Source organism: Gymnoscopelus microlampas (assembly GCF_963454915.1).
Source record: "Gymnoscopelus microlampas genome assembly, chromosome: 17".
Lineage (NCBI taxonomy): Eukaryota > Metazoa > Chordata > Actinopteri > Myctophiformes > Myctophidae > Gymnoscopelus > Gymnoscopelus microlampas.
The window spans coordinates 20,904,804-20,915,564 of NC_139954.1; the positions used below are offsets into that span (position 1 = coordinate 20,904,804).

At 40.0% G+C, this 10,761-nt stretch overlaps 1 protein-coding gene across 3 annotated transcripts; it reads left to right on the forward strand.

The window, feature by feature from the left end:
- The first annotated feature begins 328 nt into the window (after positions 1–328).
- On the forward strand, positions 329–10,412 carry LOC311064899 (transcription factor Dp-1-like). 3 transcript variants are annotated; one of them, XM_084084941.1, is made up of 12 exons: positions 329–472; positions 2,729–2,814; positions 3,048–3,114; positions 3,333–3,454; positions 4,197–4,318; positions 5,442–5,607; positions 6,641–6,787; positions 6,928–6,996; positions 7,344–7,495; positions 7,699–7,865; positions 8,971–9,049; positions 9,227–10,412. In XM_084084941.1, exons 2-12 carry the CDS (start codon positions 2,803–2,805, stop codon positions 9,363–9,365), a joined length of 1,242 nt encoding a protein of 413 aa, XP_083941067.1. In that variant the 5' UTR covers positions 329–472; positions 2,729–2,802; the 3' UTR covers positions 9,366–10,412. The 3 variants fall into 3 exon arrangements, with proteins under 3 accessions (XP_083941067.1, XP_083941068.1, XP_083941069.1); XM_084084942.1 differs by lacking the exon at positions 329–472 and adding an exon at positions 1,866–1,911; XM_084084943.1 differs by lacking the exon at positions 329–472 and adding an exon at positions 2,348–2,366.
- The last annotated feature ends 349 nt before the right edge of the window (positions 10,413–10,761 follow it).

A 10,761-nucleotide genomic window follows, 5' to 3' on the forward strand; every position in this document is an offset into this window, starting at 1 on the left:
ATTCCACATTTTATTTCAAGAGTTTAAAAAAAATAGCAGATCTACAAGCTGACAACGCGTCGCATCGTTGTGAGCTTGTACATCTACTATTTTCAAATAGTAAGCCGATGCATATAGGTTTAAAGTGCTCATGTGGCCTAAGTTGCTTCTTTTGGGCTTGTTTTCCTAGACCTGGTTGCTTATTTCCCTCACAAAATATGGCAACACTGGAGGAGGGCCACAGCAGACATGTCTGACCAATGGAAGACCTTGGTGAAGAGACTCACAAACTCTCAACGGCGCCAACCAACCAGAAACAGACACAGGCGTGGCTTTCTCGTGATGACGTTGTCCAATCAGACGTCGCAAATGCTAGACACCGCCAAGATCAGATTGTGTGAGACGCTCCTCCAGTACAACAAGGCTAGCAGCTAGCACAGCGCGAGCGGACTGAAGAGGCTAATGTACTTGCTAACCTGTTTGAACCGAACCGGTAAGCCGCATTCATTGAGCCACAGCAGGCCGTCTATACGATGCATAAAGTTCGTGAAGTTGTCTAAATCATATTGTAGCACTAAGATTTATCTTTGGTTGCGATTGTCAAAGCTTTCCTTTGCAAATGTTTGGCGTTATTAAACGCTCGATTCAGAAAAACGGCAGTGTTGTCGATGAATCTTGGTGGCTCTGTTGGTGACAGCTGTGTGGATTAGCCGATCGGCTAGCAAGCTGTCAGGCTGGCTAACAGCGCGCGCCGTTAGCATCTTATCGGTCTAGTTAGGCTGGTAGCCATGCTAACTACCACGCTAGCCACCCGCTAAAAGCCAATGGCTAACAATGACTCGATGGTAAGCTTACACACCAGCCATTTGATAGTTAGAATTTCGTGTGGTATTGTTTTTTTTTTAGCCGCCCACGGAAGTTGTTAACAAGCTTTTAGAAACAACCACTTGCTGTTTAACATTCATTACAACAAACTTTATATACTTAAGTCTTGTATTTACTACCACTTCACTGGCGTTAACATGGGGGCTACTAACGTATGGCTTAATTTATAGAGTCGCATGAGCCTTTCGTTCGACGAAAATGACGTATTTTCAACAACAAAAAGTCTTAACACACGTCGTTTTTCTTTCGAGCGAAAGGCTCGTGCGACGAAACGTAAATGAGGCAAAGTTGTCGACCGATGTTGTCATTCAAACCGCAGCTTTAGCCAATGTTGGCTAAATGTAATATTTCTGTCTGTGGAGTTGTTTATAAACAACCGGACTCGTTCACACTCACAGATGGTTTTACTTTTTAGTGGAAACTTTTATTGGATGGTTAGTTATCAAGCTTCCAATATTAAATGTAAAACATAACTACATAGTTATGTGTCTGTCTGGTCTGGTGTGCAAATGAATCAAAGCGACCCGACAGTTGGACCATTGATGGGGGAAGCAGGGGGTCAGTGGTTTTGTTGGCAGAGTTGAATTATAATGAACACATCTTGTCTTTAACGTTTCCTGCTGTTTTTGTTCATGATAAATTAAACCTAAAAGTGAGACTTTAGAGTGTTTTGATGCATATAGGCTGGAACTAGAATAGGAATGTTGTAAATAACTTTTTGATTGTTAACTTTTAGTCAATATATAAGATTAAGTGTCACGTCTCTCTTTTTGAAAAGGGCCCATTTAAAACGTTCAGGCTAGCAGGCAAAACTTGGTACTACTTGATCATTAACGCCAGCTGATTGAACCAGAAACTTAATATAACATCAACCATGCAAGGTTTACATGTAGTCTTACTTTATTTCTCTGAAATATGTGAATTGATGATAAACTACTTGGACATTGAGTAGTTTAGTTTCCTGTTTGGCGGTAGGGAATTAGACCTCCTCTTCCTCCATTCTCAAATGCCAACAAAAACAGCCGTCGAAGAAGCAAGAGTGCACTCGTAAGTGCACAGAAACATAATATTGGCGTTACTTTTCTTGCAGATGCCTGCACGTTTATTGTACCTCCATTAATTTTCAAATTTAATCTTGAATCTTTCACGGCAAATAATTTAGTTGTGAAATTTCGCCAGGATCCCATTTTTAAAACGTGCATAAGCTAACCAGCTAGCTACCGTCAGCAACATTAACCCAACTGTTAGCAGCAGCTAGCTGAACTCAACAAAAGCTTTGCTCGTTGGCATCGGAATTGCGATGCTGTTGCTGCCGTATGCAACATAACGTTCTTAACGTGTATTAAACCACATTTGATCTCAACGATATTCCGCAACGGTAAAGTGAAGTTAGCGAGTTTAAGTTGACCTGTAGCTGAAGTTCGTCGATGCATCTCCTCCGGACATGGTCTTAGCTAGGCCTTACTACACAGTTAGCATGGTAAAAGTTGAGAGCATCTTTGGTAGGTTTAACGTGGTTTGGGATACAGAGAGAACTTTCCGAAATTTGTTCAAATACATACACACAATCGACGTGGTTATCCGATTAACCCCCTATCCGTCAGTTTCGTCTTGTGCTCGTCAACTGAGGAGCTTGCTAGTTAGGCTAACATTAGTGGGGGTGCTTTGTACAATGTGTTGGCTGCAAGCAGATGCGGAGGGCCTTGTTCAAAACATGTCTTTGAGTTGTTTATTTAGTTTTCGATCAAAATACTTGTTAGTAAAATGAGTAGACACTCCTTATTGATTGTATTCAAAATAAATGGATTTGCTGTGATATAAGAAATGCACACCTATTTCATGTCATATGCCTCTTCTTTTTCAGTTATCTGATTAGTGATAAATAGAGGAAGCTTTTCTTTTCAATCTGAAGCTTTACTTCTCCGGTCCTTTGGGATCATGGCTAAAGATGTAAGTGACACTTGCACAACACAACTATACACTGATTCTTTACCAAAACAAGTATTGCTTCAATCCCCAAAATACTGTAGATAACCTTCATCAATGACAAAATATCTGCTTTTGATTTTAGAACAATAGCAATGCAGCAATGTTTGTCCTCAGTGCCCTTGTTTATGCAGTGCACTTGAATAGAGCATGATGACCTGCCTCTGCAAGAATTACTGTATTTTAATTCTCCACAGGTTGGTCTGATTGAAACAAACGGAGAGCTGAAGGTTTTCATTGATCAGAATCTGAGCCCTAGTAAAGGTACAACTTTTATCAGCTACTTTTTGCTCTTGTATTTTCTTCATTTACTGTTTACTATTCATGATTTTATTGTAATGCTAGTCACAAAGAGGCATTGATTTTGTTGTAGCTCCACCTCTGGTGCAGGCCCATGGGTCTCTGGTTTGACAACAGGGGGCAATGGCGCCTCAGTTAAGAGGCCTAATCTAATCTGTTCCCGTTCTTTACCTTTCTATTAGGTGTACTGTCTTTGGTTACTGTTCAGCCTGCCACGCTTCCTGTGGCCAAACAGCTACTGCCCAAAACCCTTGGGCCATCCAATGTCAACATCGCCCCACACATGCAGCACATACCACACATGGTGAGTGATGTTCCACATAGCTGCTCATTAAACCATGGTTGAAAAGATGAAGCACAATAAGTCAATCTGTAATTATATTATGTATAGTCAGCTTATTTAACGGCTTGCTTGCCTACAGCCAGTCTCCACCTTTGAAGACCACTGGAACTTTCTTTTTCATAATTTTTTGGTCTGTCATTTTTGTGTGTTTGTAATTGATATTCATCAAAAAGAATATCTTTCAACCAGCATAGTTTTTTTATTGTCAGAATGTGTGGTGGAAAAGTTTATCATGCCATAATTAAGAACACCTATCACATAGCATATGTCTAGTTACTCATTCACAGCCTCTTGGTGTTTGAAAATGGGCATTCATTTGCCGGCCCAGTTTCTCTGCTGTGTATCTTTCCCATTCTTGTTTATTTAAGCCCCTCTATTAGCATGGTGAGGTGACTGGGGGAGGGTGGGTGGTTGATCCTAAGCTAATCAAACTACAGTCAGCAGGATTACTCCCATCATCCCATTATATACATGGAATATATAGAATATATAGAAAGATCACCAGCCTTCTAGATGTCTTTATGCTGTTGTTTAAATATCACCTGATGGCTCCAATGGGGAAAAATAGTTATTCACAGACCGATTACTTGAACATAATGTTTAAACATCAAAACATTACTTTGTTTGGACGTCCCAAGTTGTCATGCGCACAGCTTCCTAATGGATACATGTGGTTTTAAATATTAGATTTTTCTTTTTACAGGTGATTGGCACACCCCAGAGGCCCACGGTCTCCAATACCATATTAGTGAACAGTCCACATACGCCCAGCTCTCAATTCCTTACCCAGAGCCAACCACCAGATGCCTCTCCATGGTCATCAGGGTAAGAGGTCAACCAGTCCACCCTAAATTTCATAGTCTAGACTAGAGGGCAGCATTCCTGGCTTTGCTTCTGTGCATGTATACTAAGTGTCATGTTGCTCGCACATTTATAGGTTTTAACGTGGATGTGATCTATCTGGTCTGTTTATTTTAGTATAATATATTCTTTGTAATATATTTGAAAAAAAGACACCCTCTTGTAAGGCTGCAACTATTGATTATCTTCTTGGCATCTTATCTATATTAATCTAGAAGAGTTATTTTTTGAGAATTTAAATGTATTTCCTTATCTTAAAGGTAGGGTTAGTGGGTTTTTTGTGTGTGTTAAAATAAGTGTTAGATATCTCTATATTCTGATGGTACTCATTGAAATAGTGTTTGTTCAGTAACGGGTAACGGTCTCCGTGTCTCCAGCTCGTTATAAAACAGAAAATGTATTTTCAGGTCGGGATACCAATTGTATCCAATCAGGATAGTGCACTCACACAGGATACAGTTAAACAAGTGGAATTGGAAGTAGAGTAGAACTGGAGAAACGGGGAGACCCCTGTTACTGAACAAACACTAATGATTACTATCACAATATAGTGCTTTTACCTTTTAACAAAACTTTTAGTTTTAACTAAAAAATATCACATACCCTACCTTTTTAAAAGAATTAACACGGGACAATTCTTATTTTGGCCTCATTTCTCCTCAATTTAGTCGTTAACGCCAATTGATTCTTCCGCACACACACTTCTGTGTGTTGTCACTGCTGTTATATCCTACTGGCTCACCTGCTAGTGAGGAGCCCCCACCGGGAGAACGTAGAGCCTTTGTCCTACTTCTACCACCCACCGCTGATCGGTGCCGAATCAGCACGTATTTGATACTGTAGAACAGTATCGCACCAAAATAGTGAAAATGGCAGATGTACAAGCTCACAACGAATCACATTGCGAAGCGTTGTGAGCTTGTTGATCAGCTATTTTTGCTAATGTATTTTTTATAATCTATTATATCAGTTGGTTTAATTAACTGTTGTAGATCTTGTCAGTTCCGTTAACAAAAATATTAATTGCTTTTGTGTACAAAGAATCACTGTAGTTGATGTGATAATGTGGTGGTATTCCTGTTAACAGGAAACGTGGTAAGAAAGGGGAGAAGAATGGGAAGGGCTTGAGGCATTTCTCCATGAAGGTCTGTGAGAAAGTGCAGAAGAAAGGTGTCACAACCTACAATGAAGTGGCAGATGAACTGGTTGCAGAATTCAGCTCCACAGACAACCACATGTCGCCCAATGACTCGGTTAGTGCTGCAGTTGAACAATAACGCTTTGACATTACATGTTATGAAAGTCATTCAAATGCAATTGATTTTTGTCCTTAGGTGGAATTGTTTGGGAAATTCTTTGATGTGAAAGCACCACAATACTTGTGGAAGCTGTCTATTACATCACATTGGATTCAAATGGAATTCTCAGTTATGACAGAACATCTTCTTCCCTCAGGGATATTATGGCAATACTATATGGAGATGAAGTACATTCATATTTAGCAACATGATGAGAAAACTCTATTGCCACTTTTATACAGAGATCCTGCAATAGTGGTGTAATGAAGAGCAGTCATTAATGCTGGCTTTGCTTTTTTCACTTGGAACCAAATTCGCCACGTGATATTGCATGGCGGCATGCCGGCCTTCCAGAATCAGGCTTGACATGTAACAGATTTATAGGGCTATAAAAAACAGTTAAACCTCTAATAATCATCGGCTTTGTGGCAAAAATGCACAGTCGAATGTAAAAATATATCCGATTTAATGGGCGCAGCTGTCGCCCAATGTTTATAATGTCCAAACCACAGTTCAGTGCACATTGACGGTATTGGATACACAACTGTGTAACCTATGTTGAGTGTATGTGGTCATGTCGGCCATCTAAACAAGCACATAAATACACATTGCATGTTCATAGCATGACCGGAAAACGGTGACATGTTCACCGTGATTAAAGTGCTGTGATTGTATAAAATATGTTAAGTAACGTCAAAGTAAACATTTTCCTGCTCTAGGATATGGTTTGGGTGTCTACTATTGACACCCAGCTCTTGCTTTAAAATACTTAATTGTGTTATATGTATGTACCATATATACACCCAAATATAAATAGCTTTGTAATATTTTCAAAACTTTCAGATTGCATTTAGGCAGCATGCCTACAACATTTGTTTTGCTTTATGTACAGGTACCATTTGATTAACTATTGATAACAAATGTATCTGAAGAATTATGGTTTCACCCAGTTGCTCAAATCCTTTTCCCCCTCTTTTTTTCAATGCAGCATGTGTATGACCAGAAGAATATCCGGAGACGTGTGTACGATGCACTTAATGTGCTCATGGCCATGAACATCATCTCAAAAGAAAAGAAGGAAATTAAATGGATTGGCCTGCCTACAAACTCAGCCCAGGAGTGCCAAAACCTAGAGGTGCACAGAGTAATTCCATAGCGCATTGGAATATTCTATTTGACTGATGGAGGAAATTGAAAAATGTAGCTTGGGCCTAAAGAGAAAACATACGGTTTTCCCAATTTGTCACTCATTTCCTCTCCTCTCTCCAATTGTAGGTGGAGAGACAAAGACGGCTAGAGAGAATCAAGCAGAAACAGTCGCAGCTTCAAGAGCTCATATTGCAGGTAAACTAAAAACTACTAAAAAAGAAGAGCATGCCACTCATTTACACGTACACAATAACAGACATATGCAAATATGAGAGAAAATAGAATTCTAAATTGTGGGGAAAAGAAAATGCTTCTCTGGAATCTGAAAATAATACATAGACGGGGAAAAAACCCTGCTTGACCCACAATAATAAATGATTTCAAGTCAAAATGTATGTAATTTGTTACAATGGGTTTGTATAGGAAGGTGCTCACAAAAGCCTGAGTAGACGTTAAAATGATCCCAAACATGTTTGAAGTGAAATATCCCTTAAGTCCTCTTGAATGTTATGATTCTAATGGATATACTTGTTTCTTTGCAGCAAATAGCCTTTAAGAACCTGGTGCAAAGGAACAGACAGGCAGAGCAGCAGACAAACAGACCCCCGCCTCCCAACTCTGTTATCCACCTTCCCTTCATTATTGTCAACACCAGCAAGAAGACAGTCATCGACTGTAGCATCTCCAATGACAAGTATGTGTCTGTGATGGCCATCTTAATGTATGTGTATTTTATCAGCATATATTTACAATTTATATGTACATTTGTCTTTCTTGAAGCCTATAGGAAATGTTTGTTTGAAATAGGCCTGTGTTGTAAAGCCTATTAATTTACCCATGGTGTTTATTTAGGGACTACCACATTAACTCACATGTTTCCTTCCCATCTGTCTGCAGGTTTGAGTACTTGTTTAACTTCGACAGCATGTTTGAGATCCATGACGACATTGAGGTTCTGAAACGTATGGGCATGGCTTGTGGTCTGGAAGTGGGCAAGTGTTCACCAGAGGACCTGAAGGTGGCCCGCAGCCTGGTACCCAAAGCCCTGGAGCCCTACGTCACAGGTCAGAGCCAGAGATTGTGTTATCTAAAACCAAGTGGGCATGATAGGCGGTGTCAAACCTGTCTTTTTAATCCATCAAAAATGGGAAAGCAACGGTGTCATTTTTTTTTTTGCGTTGGCTATTCAAAAATAGCAGATGTACAAGCTCACAGCGCGTCATTGTAAAACGTTGAATATTCAGAATATGAGAGGGGCTGTTCTAACAAAGACAAAAATAACGCACATCCTCCGTCCTTAGTGCTGAGCCAAACTGCAAAAGCAGCAAAATCACAGAGCAAAAAAGGGCTTGCAACTCACTTTAGATGCTCAAAACTATTGATGCAGCAGCAAAAATTACGTTTCGACCTTGCGGTTTTCTTCAGATTAACCTGAAGAAGACCGCAAGTGCTGATGATGCTTTTGAGACATCCACCAACACTATAAGGCATTACAGATTAGAAATGTACTATATATAAATTATTTTAGAGCTGTAACACAAATACGTTATATACCTTTCAGTCTGTGAACCCCTTTTGGTGTAGTTGTTGCTGTAGACAGTAAATGGCAATTAATTTAATGTAAATGTGAAATATTTTTTGTAATTTATTTGAATAAAGTTTTTCAGAAAACTTAGGTCAGGATTTAGAAGGCATTTTTAGAATCGGCCTCAGGTCTAAATAGGCTGAAATGCCGCCACGCCAGAGATGCTGCCTTTAATTCCTGACTCTGCTTCAACATTCAAAAACCTTGAATATGCCATTACCCAGAATACAAATTACTAGCATTTTATCCTTATTGTGCTATAAAATTGTGTTAGATATATTGTCTACAAGAGCTTTCCCATCATGAACCATGATGGGACATTGACAGCATTTGTCGGATGATCAAATCAGGGAAATTTGATTCGCATCACTTAAGTGGCACAATGGCAGCTTCCTTTATACAAGGAACTGGAGTCTGATGGCACAGGGCCATTTTAGTATGACCACAAATCCAGAGACATTTCTACAAGTGTTATTTCTTACATTTTTATGAAGACATGTCAACTGTGTTGTGACTAGAATGATCTCAACATCTTAGCTTTAATTTCTGTATGTTTGAATCACCGTCTCTCTCTTCTCCCACAGAGATGGCAAAGGGTCCCATCAACAATGTCTACATCACTGGAGGGTCCTCGGCCAATGGATCCCGTTACCCTGTGGGCAGGTAAGAGGCCTCTAAAATAAACACAAACCAATGAGAGACCGGAAACAAAATGACACTTAATGACTCAAAATTCACCTTGGAACACCTTTCTCTCCGTTTGTTCTCTTGTCTTTATGAAAATAAATAAACTCTGTTTAGTAATATTAAAGACCCCAAATTGTGTGCTTTACCTTGTAGCGATAGTGGTGCAGATGGTACCATGGCCTCCAGCTCTAACGACTCTCACTACAGTGGGTCTCGTGTGGAGACCCCGGTGTCTTACATGGGGGATGAGGATGATGAGGATGACTATGATGAGAATGACGACGAAGACTAACTTGCCACTCCACGCCTTGCCTCTCCAACAAGCACAGTCCTTCAAACCACCGTCACAGAAGGATTCCAATCTCCTTTAGTGTGTGCCCCCCTTTCCCTTACCGGTATTTTTCTCAGCCTGGCTTTCTCAGGGGTGTGGATGAATATTGAGGTAAAAAGAGGTGTGCGTGTTACACCATTTTCTTTTGTGGCTCCTGAATTCACGTGCACCTGCACCACAGCTCTGGGGGAACTGTAGTCTGCGGCCAGGGCACCATGCTGAAGTCTTTGTATGTCTAACTCACTTTTCAAAAAGCCATCCCACTTGAAATTAAAGAAAAGGAGAAAAAAACTGTACAACCCACTGCTGTTGGAGAATGTATAGTGTAATGTGTGTGAAATAGTTACCCCTGTTATGTTATGCTTGCATTTGGCAGACTTTCAGATGATGATCCAATGTTCCCAAATGGCCACCAAAATATCTGTTGACACGCATTGTCAGTGTGACTCCATGGATCAAAAATGGCCTATACAGTTGCCGTGGTACCCAAGGATGGGCAGGCTGGTTCATCGAATGTGTGGATACTTTTGTGTTCTGGACATTGATCTCAAACAATTTCTTATCCCCCACTGTGTTGGGCTGGCTTCCTTCTGTTCTGTAGGCAGCTGCTTTCCTGATATTGTTTGCTTGTTTATTTTTGTTTTGTATTCTGGAGTTGTTGAGGAATTCTCCTTCATTGCCCTGTCACACCTTGGTAGTGTTTACATAAAAATGGCACCAGCAAGGTAAAGACCTCCATAACCCAGGCTCCCTATAGGAAAATAAGCTCTGTTTGTTGAATACGTATATGGATCCTATGATTGATTTGTAGCTTATAGTATCCTTTAGAGGCCAGTGGTGAAAGGTAGACCTGAAGATTATCGATGTATCAAATGTGGTTGTAAAGGTCTTTATGTACTCCCTTCAAAGATCTCCTTTTTAAAACTGAGCAACACGTACTGACTCTTCCAAATACCTTTTCTGTAATCTAATATAAGTTTGCAAATTAAATATAGATTGTTTTAATAAGTTGGTATCCATCAATTTTGTGAGTTCTGTCAAAGAATTGATTGAAAAGCAGTTTAGAGATGTGGTTAGCCAGCACACATCTATACTGTCTGTCATCAAAATCCAGTTTGGTTATCAATCTGGCAAGCTTTTGTCAGCATTCCCATCTAGGTCAGTAAATGTATTTTATATTAGAAGTGCTCCTTGGAGCACAGGTCTCTGTCAGGCCAGGTAGGGTATTGTCGCCTCTTGGTGGTGCTATAATAGGCCAATATGAAAAGTACCTTCTCTTCCTAGGCCTTTCACATCACTTTGATACTGTGTGCATGATTTCAGGCATTTTGTTCCAAAAATGTGTTGCAGACATCGA

Coding starts and splice junctions, on each gene's coding strand:
- LOC311064899 (XM_084084941.1), top strand. Junction 3,455..4,196: donor TGCAGCACATACCACACATG/GTGAGTGATGTT, acceptor TTCTTTTTACAG/GTGATTGGCACACCCCAGAG. Junction 7,866..8,970: donor CCTGGAGCCCTACGTCACAG/GTCAGAGCCAGA, acceptor CTTCTCCCACAG/AGATGGCAAAGGGTCCCATC.